We start from the raw sequence: 19690 nt of genomic DNA, 5'->3' as shown, positions 1-19690 counted from the left end.
GCCTCTCAGCCCTCCGTTCTGAATAAATCAATCAATCAATCAATCAATCAATCGGTCGGTCGGTCTGTTTGTCGCTATTTGCTTTGCCTTAAGACTGAGGTCCACTTTACACAAACAGGAGTCCACGTCACTCACTCACTGTGGTTGTGATGAGGAAATAAAGTTACTCCTACGAATAAGAGTGAATGGAACAGGCTATCGCCACAGAATGTAACATAGGAAAGGTCACTGTAAACGCAGGGAAAGAAAGAACAGCTTATTGTGTTTACATATACAAACCATCGGCGCAGTGGCAACGGTAGTGTAATTTATGAGCCGATTTCTTCTGAGTAACTTAATCTAACTAAATGTAATATAGAGCTTAGGATTCATGACAGGAAGCCAAGAGGCCAACACACTACATTGGGGCAACAAGGGTTTATTCTGCAGCAGGCCTAAACGACGAAGTAACTGATTACCAGCCAATTTCTGTCGCAATACACAATTTGCCTAAACACAAGCGACCTAGGGTTACAAGACTAAGTAGAATAGATTACAATGCATTGTGCAATCGTATTTTGCAAACTAAAACCAGTACAATCAACAACGAGGGTGTCGACACAGAATTCAGTAACTTAATTGAATTTCGTATGTCCGTAAGCGAACCCAGTCGAACATTTATTAAACATTCCTATGTGAAATTCAGATGTCCATGAATGACTAATGAAATCCTTTTATTGCTAAAATAAAAAGATCACTGGCACCAGAAATAAAAAAGCATAAAGATAATGAGTATATTTACGTCAGTTTAAAAATGCTACGAACTCAATATGTGTAAATTATAATAAGGAAAAAGAATATTACTCTGGTCTCATCGGGTAAGCTAACGGAAATACAAAGAAAATTTGGGAAATTGTAAAAGAAGTAGCAGGTAAATCCAGATCTCTCCAAGTTCTACCCGATGTCATTAATAAATAGGTAGCAAATAACTTCAATACATATAGGTGCGCGTTCAGAATATCGGAAACGTACATTTCCGATTCCAGTCAAAGCTCTTTTGTAGCTTATGATGTTGAACAAGGAGATATAATAATAATTGTTGCCAACATGTCGCTGAATAAGGTAGCTGTGCCAGGTAGCATCACGACGCGCATGATAAAACAGTATATTGACAACCTCGGCCCTATATTATGCTGCACTTTTCAATTACTCACCGGAGTAATCAATATATCCTTCTTGCCTAAAGACAGCCAAAGTAGTGTCAATTTTTAAAGGTGGATATTACTCGAGCGCCTCCAGCGACAGACCAATTTCGATCTCTAGCGCTATTAATACAATTTTTCGAAAAAAATTAGTGCAGCTCGGATAATGAATTTTTTTAATAAATATAAAATATTACGCCATCAGCATCATGGGTTCCGTACACATCACTCAGTGGCATCTGCAGTGGTATCATTAACACAGAAAATAATTCAGGATTACACCAAAACCTTTCGGTAGCAGGGGTATTATTATTCGATCTGGAGAAAGCATTTAGTGACACAGTAGACCACCTTAATCTATACCACTACAGCATTGCGGTTTCCGTGGGAAAGTTTGCGACCTTTTTCTCTTCTTACATTAATGGTCGTCAACAGAACGTAATGATAAACGACATATCGTCTTCTATGCAACCTTGATGCACAGGTGTACCTGAAGGTTCAGATCTTGGTCCCATTATTTTTTTCTCTTTATGCGGATGACCTTGGCAATACTTTGCAGTCATCTGAGGCCAACCACGCAAAATAGACTTTATGACTTTTGTATTCGAATTAATTCCTGTTCATTTGAGTATGCACTCATCTTCGGATATCTGGGAGTGTCGTTAGACTGCTGTTAAGTTGGCGGATCAGATTAATTATGTATGTGCGAAACTGGCATTTGGATGTTTCATTCTTTTGCAAGCTCGAAATTACTTTGATGTCGATATATTGCGCAATGTGTATTTTGCATTCATACACAATGTTTTGTCCTACTGCGTCGAATCCTGGGGTCGGATGTGGGATACACATCTTGATCTCGTAATAAAATTGCAAAACCGAGCACTCAGAATAATTACAAAATGTAGGCATGACCATCTCAGTAATCTACTTACTTAGCTTACCCCTAGCAGAGAATGTATACGCAGAATGGCTAATGCAATTTCTCGGATCCCAACTTTCGAGTGAACTTTCGCTTCATAAAGAAGTGGCGTCTCATGTTCTGTCTTTCATTAGGAGATATTTTGCGCATAACGTTTCAACAGACTGACTTTTCTAATATTTAACAAAGAAAGTGTATCCGTGTTAGTCGGCAACATTAGCGTGTTAAAAGACCCCTTTGTATAACTTTTGTGTAGTCAGTATTGCTTACAGCTATTTTTTTTCATCTCTTTCGTATGCCATTGAATCACATGTTAAGTCTATGACACTATTTATTATTCGCAATTGCGTTTTTTATTGTGCCAATCTACCTTAGAAAACATTTTATTTATTTGCCCTATAACACAACTTTCATGTACTTCACCCTGTTTCGACTCTGGGTTCGAAGACGTGGGATCCACTTTTCTCGTGGAGAGGTAAGTGAGCGTGAGGGTGGGTCCGGTATTCATCCGTTTTGAGAACCATTTTGACGAGGCCGTGGGCCCGTTCCCCGTAATCGTGCTAGCCGTGACCGAAGAGTGCCCGGGGCGAACGGCAGATCACAACAACCCCGTGCTAACCTTTGGCTATGGAACTAGATAAATTTTGTGTATTCTTCTGTGATGTAAAAATAAATAATTATTGAATTGAACTTAGAGTTGAATTGCGTGTACCAACTAAGTTTACAATGATTATGCCTTAGCTCCACCGCGAAATTGTCTGAAACTTAATACAAACGAGCAGTAAAACAGCGCTAAACAACAGGACGAGGAGAGGGACACAGGCACGCTGGTGTCTGTGTCTCTCTCCTCGTGCACGTTTTCTGGCAACAATATGTTTCCTCGCCAGACGAGTTTTCGTAGAACATTTTACTAGGGTACGATTTACGTGACAGGCTTCGCAAGTATATTTCCCTCCTTATCTTGTGTCCTGCCTTGTCGCTCAATTTCTACCACTCACTGAGTAGGGGCGTTTTGATTTCTGTGAAGCGTGCTCTGCCACGTGCTTATGACTACGGCGGCAAAGTACGTCATAGACGCGGGCGGATATTCAGCAGATATTTTTACAGGCAACACCATCAAAGTTTTATGCGTCCCTTGCTGGAGTGTGGGTGCGTATAATTATCATCTTACTTCTTATTTCACCGATTTCACTAATCCCTGCCTGAACAAACATCATCTGTTGTCAATTCTTTAACAGGTAACAAAGTAGAGCAAAGCGAGCATAATTATGTGCCACTGGTTGAGCCAGCAATTGAGCACAAGATAGCTAGATCCAAATCCCAAAATTAAGTTTCGACTTCAGATAAAGGCAAGCTGAATTCCCCAAGTTCAGTTGGAACCGCGCATGTGACACTTCCATTTATGAGGCTTTCAAACACGTGGTAAAAAAAGCGGAAGATTTGCACGAAAGGCGAAGGACTGATAATGATAGCAACGTATTATAGAACTACACGAAGTAAGGTTACTAGTTTTGACAGCGTTATAAGTTGCAGTAAACATTCCCTGACTAATTAGATTAAATGCATGGTATCACGCGCGCACAGGCAAACATCAAGAGATCTCACTTCATGACCACGAGCACTTGTCGCAACTCTGGCGCGAAGAAGCCAGCAGCGCAGTAGTAAACGCCTCTCGTTTCACCGCACCTGGGAAACTTGAGACTACGCGACCTGCAGATTACGAGCGGGAACTTAGTGCGAATGAAGCCGCCGGCCATACCGGCTCGGCCTTAGTCTTTGCACCCGCCGCAGGTTACCCCCAAGATACGGCACGTGGGTCAGTTGTGTCCGATCTTGTCTTTCTTGTGTCTGTTTTATTAGCGCTGTGATGGCTTCACTAAGTATCAACAAACAAACCCCCCCAAAATTATCGTGAGATTAATCTGCTTACTCTTGCGAGTCTCTATGCCATCGAAATTAGCTTTCGCCCGACATTTCAATACTCCCGACAATGTCAGCGTAGCTTTCGTAGAAGGGCAAAAGGGATCTGCTCAAATCAGTTGCTACATACAACGACAAGCCAGGCACTTCAAACCACAAGCACAAGGCAGCAGACAGGTAACATGCAGTTAGCAACAAATAAGTGCATTTACCACAAACAAGGAAGGAAAAGAAGTCTAGCTTTATTCGCTGACTCAAACTTACAAAAAAATTTTGGCACGTAAAGGGTTCCGTGTACCATTGCTTTTTCTCCTATGGATACACTTGTAAAAGTAGTACATACATGGATTAGCACAATGGATTGAACTGGCTATTATTACTTCAGCGCACACGCAATATCGCTAAGTGGTGCTGAATTGCGCAACAAACAAGGGAACAATGGACCGCTACTTGATTGATCTATTCATTCATGGAGTACAATGCCCCAAATTAGCAGTAGGGTTATGAGAGACGTTGTAGCCCAACGCTCGCGATTCATTTTGCTCGCCTGGGGTTCTTTAATGCGCACCTAAATCAAAGTGCACAAGTGTACTTAACCCCACTGATGTGCGGACGCTATGATCAAGCCGTGACCTCTTGCTATACAATATGTCGTAGCCATTGGGGCATCGCGGCTAGTAAAAAACTTTTGCTGGCAGCAGGATTCAATGCCACTGAGCAACATTGCACTCAGCCGGCAGAATGAATGGCAAGTTTCATCCGTTGTGTGAATCTGCCTGATTCGGAGCTTCTTCCAGATATCATATCCCCCCCCCTCACTTTCAATACACTGCCAAAATACAGACAACACGCCGCAACCTGATATCAATCATGGTCTCAAGTTCATTATAGCAAACCTGGTCCCTGTGTTTTAACACATGCCAAGCTACGATAGTGAACCAATTTTCCCAATTCAATGCAAAAAAATGATGGCAGTATGGTTTCTATAATTGTATTCCAACAAAGTATCAGCCACAATAGTGTAAACCTCCAACATTTGCAAAGGAAAGAAAGAATGGGCAAGCTTTGCACTATTTCTAAATCATCCGCAGTCATGACAGAGACCCCTGTAAGTGCTATAGGCCTCAACCAAGCGCAACTGGCAACACTGCAAATATAATCTTTCTTTCTTATTTTTTTTCTGTAGGACAAATGTTGACTGAAAGGTTTTCAACAATTTGGTTCATGCCCAATCATGACCTACTTATGTAGAAACAAGAGGCAACTGCTGCTGCAATTACCTAAATTAATGTGCCACTGAAAAACCAAAGTGGTCACAAATGGAAACTACTCTTAAAAAAATTGGTATGAATGGTATTTTGTGAATTTTATATACAGACTACCAAAATCAGAGAAATAATTTTTAACTATATAAAATGGCCTTCACGGCTATGAGGTTCACTCCAAAGTTGTTACACTATACCGAGGCAACATTACAAAGGATTAGCTTGACGTCCCCTTCAATGACCGATCTTCAGATCATTTGATTCACCGCACCATGCTGAATAATGGATGGTCATTAATGGTACAAGGCTGCAATGCTTCTGCTGCCCATAAGAACTACCACAACATTCTTACAGGACGAGCATCCACCATAATGAGCTTTGAGCACTGTATGAAAATTTTCCATGACAATGTAAGCTAACCAAAACTTATTAAAAAAAATTGTGCTAGAACTTTTCTTGAAGTTGCAGCTAAAACAAAAAAAACATTGCATTATGCGAAATGAGTGGGTCAAGATGCTAAGGGACTTGTGCGCGTTTGATAGATGAACCTCTGCGCACCAAGTGAAACAGCATCAACATGAGAACCCCTCTTTCATTCCTTGATGGCCAGGAAAAACTAACCTTGACTGAAAAAATGTGGACCAAACCGGCTCACGCCCTGTCAACACAGAGTTGCACAGTGAGTCACCTTTCCAAGCCTATTGCTCACCGCAACTCGGAGACAGGACGATGAGCTCTGTGGCTCCCGATTTCACCAGTCAAGAGTAGCCTCGATACTGGTTTGCCCAGTCAATACCTAGTTTGGTGAAGTATTTCTTATTTGCTCATTTTCACTGTTGCTGACAGTAACTTAGACAATGTGGTTGGGAAGCTAATAAATGATAAGAATAATGATGTTTGTACCAGGTCATGTACTTTGACTAGGGGGGAGGGGAGCAAAACGTAAAAGGAAAGAGGGTTGTTTAGGCTAGCATAATTGACATTACAGCATTACAAGATGTCGAATGAAATCGCCACGTTTTTTTTTTCTTTATAGCTGCTTGTTGCCGTAATAAGCTTTCACTGAACAATGAGAAGGCACACCCTTTCTGAGCAGTTTCACTAATACTGTTATCAGTGGTACATGACCGGATAAGTTAGACTGCAGAATGATGCCAAATATGTTAGCATGGTATATAGTATAACAGCAAGGATGGTACATGCTTGGCTACAAATTTCATCAGCCCATTGCTATGGTAGATGTAGGAACTTCACCAAACAAGTGACTGACTCGGGGCAATGACAGCAACTGGTAAAGTGGATGAGAGAGGGATGAAGATTTAGAATTACCATATTCTTGTTCTTCACAAGGGGTTTCATCTGAAACAGCAGAGCACACCAATTCATGCGCGTCCCCATAAAAGCAGGAACACAAAAGCAGAGGGACACACACACTGTTCTGTGCTGACAAAAGTGAAACCTTTTAACACCTCCCATGCTTTGTTTTCATTGGCCAAAAGGTATTTCGAAGACTTTGTAACCAAGCTGTATTAAGGGCACCCTAAAGCAGCTATAGTACGAAGTTGATTTACTGAAGTAGTCTTACAGCTTCAGCTAGCGTGGTTCACGCTAAGAAGGATGATTAACAGGGGTGCTCACTTGCCCATCTCGCAATGCGCTTGCCAACTAATGTCCTGATGACGCGATGTGCGCTCTCTTGCACCCCTTGCTCTCTGTCTTTGCACGTTTCAAACCGTAGTCGTGTGTACTTACAGCAAAAGTTGAACACATTTTGAAAATCGGCTCGACACTGCCATCCGAGAGTCAAACGACTTACATGGATTAGTTATTTTACTCTATTTACAAGAGTCCTGCACCACGCACAAAGGGTAACTTGACACACACTGCTGGAGTCATCAGACTCATCAAGAATAGTTACCCGACTCCTTCAGCAGTGATCATGTGAACCTTTATCTTGATTCGTCCGACTCATGTAGAATAGTTAACGGACTCCCTCAGCACTAGTCGTGTAACCCTTTTGAGAGGGTTAGGAGACTACTACAACAGAGTGTGCATGAATATTGTGTGTGGAGTCACGTAACCACCTTGTATCGAGCACCGATAGCCTCGGGACTCTCTGCCGAAAGAGAGTTCGGGTCTCTCCCACAAAGTGTGTCCTATACGTGGCGAGTCCAGAGTCTCTGAAAAAAGTATATATGCTCTTTTTTTTATTAGTATGCATGCATCTTTAGCTCACCGAAGGCCGCAGTTTCGCATATCCACAAAATATGGCAATTCTATTGTCAGGTATAGAAAGGAGAAAATGAAAGGCCCCGACCTAAGGCATAACCGAAAAATTTCAAGTTTATATGTTATAAATATCATCATCATCATCAGCCTGGTTACGCCCACTGCAGGGCAAAGGCCTCTCCCATACTTCTCCAACAACCCCGGTCATGTACTAATTGTGGCCATGCCGTGCCTGCAAACTTCTTAATCTCATCCGCCCACCTAACTTTCTGTCGCCCCCTGCTACGCTTCCCTTCCCTTGGGATCCAGTCCGTAACCCTTAATGACCATCGGTTATCTTCCCTCCTCATTACATGTCCTGCCCATGCCCATTTCTTTTTCTTGATTTCAACTAAGATGTCATTAACTCGCGTTTGTTTTCTCACCCAATCTGCTCTTTTCTTATCCCTTAACGTTACACCTATCATTCTTCTTTCCATAGCTCGTTGCGTCGTCCTCAATTTGAGTAGAACCCTTTTCGTAAGCCTCCAGGTTTCTGCCCCTGTTATAAATATGAGTGGTAATAATGGTCGTTATGACTAAACCTGTTAATCATTGGAATCGTTTATACTATGTCGTGTTTCTACGTACACGTCTGGCACAGCATAACGCGAGCAAAAGAAAAACTATACTATCACTTCACCTGAAGCGATTTTCTTCTTTCACTTCACAAAAACGCATAATTAATGACTGTTTTTTTTTGGTTACCGAAGCCGCAGGCCTTGGCAAACATCCATACCGTACCGATTTAGCGAAAAGTCAATAGGGAAGCCGCAGCTATCAAAGATAATTATCACTCGGTGCGCATATTATCGAGATCGCGTGCTGGCAAGAAACGCTCCGATCTGTGAGAATGTTGCCCCGTGGGGCCGAAGCGCAGGCACGTGGAACCGAGTTGTGTTTTGTAACACGTTCGGGTCCGTCCCTGACCTGGAACTGCGCCACGTCGGCAAGTTTACGAATCAGTAGAGACGGGTCGCACGTTGCCCGTATATTACACGACACGTGCTAAGTTCAGGTACGACATAAATCAGACAAATAGAAGCAACTGGGGTGGTAAGGGCAAGATTATGAAATGCCTGACGAACATTGCTGGATCCTGCACGACTTATCGAAAAAGAAAAGCAACAAAATAAAAGCGACAGAGATGCTGAAGAGTGTGAGAAAAGACTGGGAGATTAGTCGGGTGAAAGTCTATGATTCGCTACACTGGGTGGGAGGAAGGGGTCAGAGAGGGGAGTAAGAGATGTATAATGTCATAATAAACTGGGAACGCGTTCCCATAACAGGAGAACAATGATAATAGGAGGACAATAGGTGGATAATAAAAGCGTTCCCGTAATAGGTGGCCGATGGATTGCAAGAACCGCAGCAGTGTCAAGAGAGAGAAGCAAGGAAAAGCGGGGAAGTTAACCGGACGCAAGTTCAGCTTGCTACACTGCACTGGATAAAAATGGGATAAAGACGAAAAGAGAGAAAGGAGGAGAGAGAGAAATAGACAACACTAGTTGCGTGTGCACTTGAAGGTGCGCATCAAGTCCGTAACCGGTCGCAGAGACCCGTCGTCTTGGCTTACTCCAGCAACGCCCTCGTTGTTTTTACGCAAGCGATGGCCGTGGTCCAAGAATCTTCGATTTTGGAAACCGTCTTGAGCCCAGCCGGTTTAACGGATTCTGCAGAGGATGGCACTGGACGTCGTAATGAGGAAAAGCGACAGGAGTTGTTGAGTAGTCTCTTAAGTCTCGTCGGCGTAGCACAAATATATAGGTGTGCCTATGTCTAACAGTCTATAATAGGAAAATGCCAGCAAACTTGAAAGTAGAAAAAAATCGAGAAGCAGACATAGCTTTTGCAAATGCCATCCCGATCTAGAGGCGGCAGGATAATGTCGCATCGGAGTGGAAAATTTGTGACGGCAGTTGCAGCTAAGGATCCAGCGAGTTAATGTAGACGACACTTGTATATGTTTCAGAACTATCTGTTTCCAACAGAGGCCGGGCGTCCAACTGGTTTAGCGCAGCGAAGAATGAGAGTCTCCACAGAGAAAACACTCGTGTACGTTACACTGGGTGCAAGTTAACGGACTCCAGGCAGTCGAAATTATCTCATGTGTATACTCGGTTCTGCAACAAGGTTTACGTGTGTGTGCACGCCAATATAAATTGCTGTAAGCGTCATGGCTCCCGGTTGCTGTACATCGCGCAGTTTTCAGGTCACGAGGTTGACTCAACGGACAAGGAAGTGCTGCTGTAGGATATACGTGTCACCTTCACCACTCCGCCGCCACCCTTCCCAATTCGGACGATTACTGATACCGTATCTGCAACAAGCGGTCAACGTCCATTGTTCACAAGGAAGTCGAAAATTGCACAGTGTCAAGTCAAACTCATCGTTGGTAATAGGGCCATATAGGGTTTTGCCTCCACCTCTTTCTTTTCTTTTTGATTTTCATTTTAATGACTAAATTTTAAATTTCATTTTATTCTTTACGTTATATATAACGAGGCACTTTCCGATTGAGTGGGGTTATGTTGCTTCGTGTCTTGTCTCGTCTCGCCTCGTCTCGGGCCTCTTTAAATAATGAATGAGGTGTCCGACGGCGCACTTTGAAGCAAGGTCCCTCAGCACAGCATCCCGATGTTCTGCCCAATTAAGCACTTTGTTTTACTTTATATAGAATCGAATTATCTGCCCATTTCACAACTGAAAGAGCGCAAATCGATCGAAGCCAACGTGAATAGCGAGAACATATAAAACAGCAATCTTTTTTCTTTGTCTCTCTCTCTTTCCTTAACTTGTAAACCCGAATATTCTCCTTTGCCTCGGGCATTGCTCTGAGCTGCCGTTCCTCGCCAAGTGAACGGCCGCTGGGGTTGCGGATTAACGTCAACGTTCATCGTGACATGGGCTGTGCCAGAAAAAGTAGATACTTGAGCAGATCATCGGTCTATTGTGCTGGAGGGTCTTTTTGAAGTCCACCATTGGATGCGTAATATAACATTAATATAATATCATAATAATATAATAATTACGAGAATATGCCTAGCCCCCTTAACCAGAAAATGCATGGTGATATATATATTAAAAAAAAGAAATATAACTCGCAAACGAAACAGGAGTGAAAAAAAAAGCTATCTGTGCAACAGCGACAAGTTTCTCTTGCCCCGCTGTGCAATTCTGTATTTGTCTTCCTTGTCAATAAAGGGTGTTGCTCCCTCGTTGCGCTTATGCTGTCAGCAATCGTATGGCTTCGAAGGGCGCCGCTGTATGTCGACGACGCCGCTTATCTCTTGCAGCCGCCTTTCCCTGGTGATTTATGTCGGCCGCTTTACCTGACGATTGCGCAATGCATAGCAACTGTAGGAGCCAGGCCGCTTACAGCAATATATAGCAGCGTGTACCGACACTATTAGCCTCACCGCGTGTACGTGTAATTGCGCTTTAAAGCGTAGAGCGCCGGGGTAGTGCGAGACTGCGGCGGGTTATCTTGATCACCCCGCGTTGAACGGAGGAGCGGCATTGTAGGAAGTGAAGCGGCTGGTTGCGGAACAGGCGCTCGGCATTGTCAACAGTTCTTGCCGACGGCGTTGTTGTTGTGTCCGAGAGCACTACCTGGCGTTTAACGCGTGCGGCGAAGCACTGTCGCGAAAAGCAGGAGCGATGGCGGAAAAGACCAAGGAAAAAATCTACAAGGTGAGATATACCGAAAGCATGTCCGTCTTGAGCTCCTCTCTCCTTGTTTCTTTCTTATAGATTTTTTTCGCGGTCATGAGTTAGCCGAAACTAACGGCGATCTGTCCACGCGCGCAAACGCCTGTTGGTGCCCGTGTACTTATATTTCATCATCATCAGCCTGGTCACGTCCACTGCAGGGCAAAGGCCTCTCCCATATTTCTCCAACAACCCCGGTCATGTACTAATTGTGGCCATGCCGTCCCTGCAAACTTCTTAATCTCATCCGCCCAGCTAACTTTCTGCCGCCCCCTGCTACGCTTCCCATCCCTTGGAATCCAGTCCGTAACCCTTAATGACCATCGGTTATCTTCCCTCCTCATTACATGTCCTGCCCATGCCCATTTCTTTTTCTTGATTTCAACTAAGATGTCATTAACTCGCGTTTGTTCCCTCACCCAATCTGCTCTTTTCTTATCCCTTAACGTTACACCTATCATTCTTCTTTCCATAGCTCGTTGCGTCGTCCTCAATTTGAGTAGAACCCTTTTCGTAAGCCTCCAGGTTTCTGCCCCGTAGGTGAGTACTGGTAAGACCCAGCTATTATACACTTTTCTCTTGAGGGACAAAGGCAACCTGCTGTTCATGATCTGAGAATGCCTGCCAAACGCACCCCAGCGCATTCTTATTCTTCTGATTATTTCCGTCTCATGATCCTGATCCGCAGTCACTACCTGCCCTAAGTAGATGTATTCCCTTACCACTTCCAGTGCCTCGCTGCCTATTTTAAATTGCTGTTCTATTCCGAGACTGTTAAACATTACTTTAGTTTTCTGCAGATTAATTTTTAGACCCACTACTCTGCTTTGCCTCTCGAGGTCAGTGAGCATGCATTGCAGTTGGTCCCCTGAGTTACTAAGCAAGGCAATATCATCAGCGAATCGCAAGTTACTAAGGTATTCTCCATTAACTTTTATCCCCATTTCTTCCCAATCCAGGTCTCTGAATAGCTCCTGTAAACACGCTGTGAATAGCATTGGAGAGATCGTATCTCCCTGCCTGATGCCTTTCTTTATTGGGATTTTGTTGCTTTCTTTATGGAGGACTACGGTGGCTGTGGAGCCGCTATAGATATCTTTCAGTATTTTTACATACGGCTCGTCTACACCCTGATTCCGTAATGCCTGCATGACTGCTGAGGTTTCGACAGAATCAGATGCTTTCTCGTAATCAATGAAAGCTATATATAAGGGTTGGTTATATTCCGCACATTTCTCTATAACCTGATTGATAGTGTGAATATGGTCTATTGTTGAGTAGCCTTTACGGAATCCTGCCTGGTCCTTTGGTTGACAGAAGTCTAAGGTGTTCCTGATTCTATTTGAGATTACCTTAGTAAATAGTTGCGTAGCGCCTCCCAAGCCCTCCTAGGGAATCCTGTGACCCCTAATTGCCTCTAAATGCACTTCTGCGAACAAACAACACTTCTAAAGCATGCCTTTGCACCTTTATTTGGCACCTAGGCCGCACACTGCTCACCTAAGTTCGTGTCCTGCTGTAATGAGAGTTTTAGTTCGTTCTAGAAGATTAACGAGAACACTCTGGAACATGGACCTTGCCTACAGCATTCCTCATCACGTACATTCGATATATTAGGCACTTTTTAGAGACTCTGGGCACGCTAAAGTGATCCTATTGATGCTCACCGAAAAACACCACCTCTGGACTATGCTGTGAGTAGCTGTATAATGCTTCTCATGAAAATAAAGACGACGTACAGTCGCGTTCAATATGAGCTGAAACGTGGTGCCCATGGTCTAAGAGGCGTCAAGGCTACAGAGAGGCACCGACATACGAAAATCCAGTTTAATAAGTACCAGTTCGTGGGACGGTGTTTAATTCTTCTTGTTGTTTTCTTTCTATGTATATCGGCGACGCCGTGCAAACTTGAAGCCCCTTCGACCACGGACGCCATGTTACAGCTCATATTAAACGCGACTTACATACACCCATGCTTTACTCGTTTCCTTACTATCTATTTTTTTTCCTAAATGGTGCCTATCATAACGGGACAATTGACGTCGGCGCAGCGCACGCTGGAGCTCTATAAGAGAAGCAGGGAATACACCTGTTGAATGTACCTCGAATTCCTTGACTGCTGCATCCAATGTGAAGATTGATGAAGAACCGCCCTGTCCTGCTCATATCATTCTGTGTCATGAGTCCATCGGGCATGCTATTCTGAATGCGCTGAATCTCGTAACATGACGAAGCATGTGGCTCGGACAGTCCTTCGGAAAGAGATCGCCTGAGAACGGCTAAACTAAGAGATATTCAATTCTTACGACCTTTTGAGGCCTAGAAAGAATAACTGCTGGGCTAGTTGGTCTTGCATTGCTGATGAGTGGAATTAACGAAACGAACGACAACACACACTGGAAGGTACGACGAACTGCGTCATACTGTACGTATTCAGTTCACTTCAAGTTATCACTCTGTTCATGAAAAAAAAAATTGGAGGACGCTTAAGCTTCGCCTTCAAGAGTGGAACGCGATAGCGTTATCGCATCCGGTTCGCACCGCCTACTCAAACGCGCTACGCCAGCCAAACGTCGCGATCGGCAGAGATAGCCGGGCCCCGAAGTGCCATGACGGTGGACGCGGTCATGGGGCGAGTGGCGCGCCACGTGTCTGGGCAGCGCCGTACATTGCGAGGAGGGGGTCTCCTGTGTTTACCGCAAGATGGCTCTGCGTGTGCTCAAAGCGCAGAAGAAATTTAGCGGAAAGGTACTTCGCTACTCGTGAAAGTGCCACTTCTGTAAGTGAAATGGTCATAATTACCGATATACACCGCAGTATAACTTTCTACGGCACGTTTCTTATCTAGAGGCGATTTTGTCCCGTTTTGAACGAAGGAACTCGTGTTTGAGTGGTAGCGTTTTCGTCTCACACTCCGGAGACCCTGATTCGATTCCCACTAGCCCATCTTGCAAGATGTTTTTATTTATGAAGTGCCTTCTGGGATTTATCGCTCATGGCCAACGCCGCTGACGCCGACGCCGACGACACCGGTTTTTCTGCGACACGAGCTCCTTAACGTTGTCGCGTTAATATATACCTTGGGAAGTAGAGCATATTGTTGCCAACATTGCCATTAACACAATCAATCAATCAACCTGCTCAGGAGCCTAATTCACAAAGCTCTTTGTACGTAAGTGCTGTTTGCCATTGGCCGGATTCCTTCGGTAGTATGGCCAGGCCAACATCACGATTGCCTCGTTGAAGAGGACTCATAGCCTAAGATCTGTTATTACGATCAGCTTAAGCGTAACAACTTTTTTATGAATACAGGGCCGAGCGAGCACTTTGAGCGAGGCGGTGGCGGCCCTCGATATACGCCACACTCCACAACATCTTCTAAAAAGCGTTTCTTCCGTACCTCTATCCAGCGTCAGATCTAATGACGAAGGCAAGAATCCACGCGTGTTTCATTTCTACCCCGACACGCGTTCCTATTTATTGCGTCGTATAGCGCTCAAACAGGACAGTCCTTGTCTTTCGCGAACCCTTGGCGAGCATTCATCCTTGCCTTCTGGGTTGCTTACCTTCAATAGGCGCTGCAGCGAAACCATTCCTTGGACTAGCGCCAATTTGCATTCTGTTTGTGGTCCCAGCAGCTTCTTTTGGATGACTACCAGAGCACGAGCGAATGCACGGGCATTACCCCGTAGTCCTTCCGATGCCTTCAACTCGTGCCCGGCATGCGGCGAAGAGCAGACCCGGTGTCGAGTTTCGCTTTTGTCCCCGTGCCAGCTTCGCAGGACTCGTGCGACCGTGCTGAAAATCATTCGCGAGTTTCAACTGTATCGTGTTTTCTGAAGTCGAAAAGAACATACGGGCATTGTTTCGTGCAAGAACGAGAGGCCAGGAAACGTTCATAGCCTTATTTGTCTGTTAGATGTACTTAGTTTACATACACGAAGACCACGTACCACGTGGCACCACGCACCACGCACGTCCCAGCTGCCGCGTCATAACGTCGTCTCACGTGTCCTCGAAAACTACTGACGTAGAAGATTTTAATGGTACTGCGAATGTATAAAAGCATCGCGAATCTAGAAAAGCCAACCTTGGGGGATTCTGCAGGACGGGATTGCGGGATTCTGCAGTGTTCCTGTGTTTCGGCTTGTCGATTAATTCGCCCTCTCGCTACGAGCTGCTGGCCTTCTGGTTAGCTCAGATGGTAAAGCGACCACCCCTGGAAGGCGTTGGTCCCGGGTTCGAATGCTGGACAAGAGCAATTTTTTCCTCAGTAGGGAGGCTTCCTTTTTGAATAAGATGTATTATTTTCCGTGTGTTTCCTTTGTAGCTTCGTGATAGATTCAAGTGCTGGTGGTGGTGAAAACTTTATTGAAAATGCCCGGCGATTTGGGTGGGGTGGGGCCATAAGCACCCCAGCCTAGGTGACGGCCTCGAGTCCTTGGACTCGGGCGGCTTCCTCGGCGTGCCGGACGGCCCACAGTTGATCGGCGAGGTCGTGGCTGAGCAGGGCCGCCTCCCAACGCGCCCCTCGGTTCGAGACTGCCATTTCTATCCCGTTCGTCGGAGACTCCTGCTGCTGGCTACCGGCGCATGCCCACAGCATGTGCTGCAGCGTCGCTCTGGCTCCGCACGCTTTACAGGCGTCGGACGGATATATGTCGGGGTAGCAGAGGTGAAGGATCACCGGGTTAGGATATGTGTGTGTCTGCAATTGCCTCCAGGCAACCGCCTGTTTCTTGTTTAGGTTGGCGTGCGGTGGTGGGTATTTACATCTGTTCAATCTGTAGTGTTGCGTGATGTCTCTGAAAGTGGTCATGCGATCCCCCCACGTCCACTCCTGCATCGCTCTCGCGGTGGGCGAGACGTCGGGATTGCCGGCGGGCGCCGCGGCTCGGCATGTAAGTCATCGAGCCGTGGCGTGGGCCGTCTCGTTTCCCGAGAGCGGAGGGTCCGTGTGGGCGGGGGTCCATACGAGGAAACGGTCGTTTTTGCGGCAAATATTGCCCTGTTGAATTTGGAGAATGCGGGCCGCTTCCCGGGAGATCCGGCCGCTAGCATAGTTGCGTATCGCTGCCTGCGAGTCGCTGATTATCACCTCGGCATCCGTGGTGGCCACCGCGAGGGCTATCGCTGCTTCCTCAGCCGCCTCCGTCTCTTCCGTGCGTATCGTCGCGCTCGCGACGCAAGTTCCGCTATGGTCCGTGACTGCAACCGCGAAACCACGCTGCCGCTCGTAACGGGCCGCATCTACGTAGACAGTTTCTTTGTTGCTGCCGTATTTCTTTTGTAAATCTCGCGCGCGCCTGTTGCGCCGGCCAGCGTGATGCGTCGGGTGCATGTTCTTGGGCAACGGCGAAACGGCGATGCGCTCGCGAATCGGTATGGGTATCGCGACCTTTTCGCCCTGCTGTGTGTAGTAGCTGATGCCCAGCGTCTCGAGGATGTGTCGTCCGGTTCTGCTTTTTGACAAACGCTCGTACTGCGCGACGTTTGCCGGAAATAAACTGGTTTGCCGGAAATAAACAGATTATTCTGGCGCCAACGTGAATTATGGTACATTAATCGAGCGAGTCGGGTGACGTCACGTGGGACTTCCTGAGTGAGTTTTACAAGCACAACATTCCCATTCGCCATATGTCTTACTTATTAAAAATTACTGCGTGCATCGTCGGCTAATTTTCTTTGCTTTGGTTGTCTTTTCAGCTGTTAAATATGTTCACCATAAAATACAATTGCCAGTTCCGTTCACGAGGCGAGTGCTAAAAGCGTTTCGATTACCTACAGAATCTGGGTCCCTACGCACACATAGACATAAAAACAGACAGGAAGTAATAATAATAATAATATTTGGGGTTTTACGTGCCAAAACCACTTTCTGATTATGAGGCACGCCGTAGTGGAGGACTCCGGAAATTTTGACCACCTGGGGTTCTCTAACGTGCACCTAAATCTAAGCACACGGGTGTTTTTCGCATTTCGCCCCCATCGAAATGCGGCCGCCGTGACCGGGATTCGATCCCGCGACCTCGTGCAAGACAGGAAGTCTTATTTAGCTATAACACGTCAGTAAGAGGAGGTCCCAGCCACTCCTAACGTTGGACATATTAGCGAATGCGGTCAGCCAACGTCAAACAGATCTTAACGAACGAAAGAATATGTCACTGGGGCCCTTAATGAGTTCATGGCTGCATTCGCGAAGCTCTTGGTTCACAGGAACCGTTTGCCGGTTGCCGGTGCCCCACCCTTGATTCTTGTCAACTTACGGGTCTCTCGCATTAAAAACTGCTGCGTACATGCCTGGCGCGCTGAGTACGAACTTATCAGTTCGAACGCAACCTCGTGCGCCTGCGCAGTTCGGCGAACGTTTCTCCGGCACCAAAACGAAGACCGGCGAACCTCAGGACTACGAGGCCCTGCTGAAGCGATGCCTGGAACGCCAGGAGCTCTTCGAAGACCACGAGTTTCCCTGCGTGAGGGAGACCGTCTGGGGCATCAAGGAACCCGAGTTTGAAATAGTCTGGAAAAGGCCTTGGGTAAATACTGCGCAGCCTTTCTTGTATCTATTTTTAATGCGGAAGCATTCTACGGCCCATGAGGCAGAAAAGCCGACGTTGTCCGCAACGAATGGTGCCAAAAATCAGTGTGACGTCATCAGCGTCTTGTGTGACGTCAGTAGGAATACGGAAGATAGTAAACGGTATAACAACTTTAATTGTTAGTAATAATGGGTAAATAACATGAATAAAAGGTAATTAAGGCCAATTAGACAGAAGTAAATTGAATTAAAATTAGAACAAGTTAGACTAAGGGGACTTTAGGTGGAGTAAAGCACCTTTTTTGGTGGCCTACCCAGTAGCTCTGTAGCGCAAGCCTCGTGCGAAATCTCGGATTTCTGCTTTCCGAGAAAGAGACCAACACGTGAATTTTCTTGCGGAAAATGAACTAATTGTATGACTGGAATAACGTCACAAAAACACAAATTTTTTTGCCTACCATTGGGCTACTTACAGTTTTCGCGTTTGGCTTTTGTTGGGCTACCATGGAGGCTAATTTGGCGATATGCGGTTCGAGTGATCCGGTAGCCCTGCGCACAGCCTGTAGTCGTGATTTTGATACGCCGGATCAAATCTGGATGATGATATTAAGTTGGCCCTCACACGCAAATTCTGTGATAGTAAGAATGCAAGTGCGAGTGCAAGGAAACAGTGAAACGCGGTATCATGCTGTGGACATTTCACCAAATCGAGGACTAAATAATTATTACTATATTTACGTTTTTATTTAAGTAACATTTTTAGCGATTTTTTTTCGTACAGATGTGCTCTTCGTGACCGGAAATAAAGTTTAATCGAGTTGCATTTTCTTTTATGTGGAACTGTATTCGATCATCACGAGGTTAACGCCGGTACCTTAACCTAACTGCACATACATATTGGAATTCCGTGCCCACCGGATTCGATTTCCGCATCCGGGAATCGGATCCGTGACCTATACTCAGCAACAGAACGTCATGGCCCCTGTGCCACCTCTCGGCGGGTGGCAGTTAAGAGAGACTACCAAAGCACTCATAAAGGGGCACCTAAGAGAAATGTTAAGCTGGATTGCTAAATAAGACCTTTGAAATATTATGAACATTTGTCGTACCGTGAGCGAAGCCTCGTTAATTCACAAAAAAAAACAAGTATAAGGCGGAAATACTTGCTCGAAATTCACGCGTTAGAACCTCATGACGTCACGAGATTTTAAAATTTGCAACGGTGAGAAACTAAAGTAAAATAAGTTTTCAACTGGCATTATGGCGGGAAGGAAGGGGGGGGGGGGGGCGGGGCGGGGGTGATGCAGCAACGTGTCAGTTTAAAATTAAATTTTTTTTATTTCTTGAATCCTTAACCACGAGTTCTCCGGCCCATGCCAATAATGTTTTGTCCATCTCTCGTTTTCTCAGGAGATATGCGAAAGCCCGGAATTCCTGAATGAAACTTTCAGTCGCTTCGATGTCCGGCAAGGTGGAGTCGGTGAGTAAGGGACGTTGCTGACAACCGGGAGCGTAAACTGCCGGCAAAAATTCTTCCCAGTCGCACATATGGTAGAGTGCTAAAGTAGCGTATGCCGTACGCGGGTGAATAAGTTTAATGACGTGAGTCCCGAATGTAGTATTACCATGATGCGCTAAAAAATACGGTACGCTGCATTCGCATTCATGTAAGCACGGCTGTAGACCACGCTTTGTCGCTCAGGCAGCCCACCACGTGTGAGGCACAAGCGTTTAAATGGGGGCAAAATGCAAAAACGCCCAGGTATACCTTACATCGGGTGCATGCTAAAGAACCCCACGTGGCATGAATTATTCCAGAGTATGAATTCCCCACTACGGCGTGCCTCATAATCATATCGTGCTTTTGGCACATAAAAGTCCAGAATGC

The 19690-nt window shown here is 45.5% G+C and overlaps 1 protein-coding gene across 1 annotated transcript in view; it reads left to right on the top strand.

Moving 5' to 3' along the window:
• The first annotated feature begins 11061 nt into the window (after nt 1-11061).
• LOC139056118 (calpain-A-like) overlaps nt 11062-19690 on the top strand; it is a 39635-nt gene continuing 31006 nt past the window's right edge. Inside the window, exons 1-3 of the mRNA XM_070534012.1 lie at nt 11062-11246; nt 17621-17800; nt 19213-19282. Of these exons, the coding sequence (XP_070390113.1) occupies nt 11214-11246; nt 17621-17800; nt 19213-19282 (283 nt within the window). The 5' untranslated portion in view covers nt 11062-11213. The remainder of the gene's footprint in view (nt 11247-17620; nt 17801-19212; nt 19283-19690) is intronic.

The sequence above is a fragment of the Dermacentor albipictus genome, chromosome 2 (assembly GCF_038994185.2).
Source record: "Dermacentor albipictus isolate Rhodes 1998 colony chromosome 2, USDA_Dalb.pri_finalv2, whole genome shotgun sequence".
In the NCBI taxonomy this organism is placed as follows: Eukaryota; Metazoa; Arthropoda; class Arachnida; order Ixodida; family Ixodidae; genus Dermacentor; species Dermacentor albipictus.
Note: the sequence above shows the minus strand (reverse complement) of the source record. Positions and strands in the feature narration are given on the sequence as shown.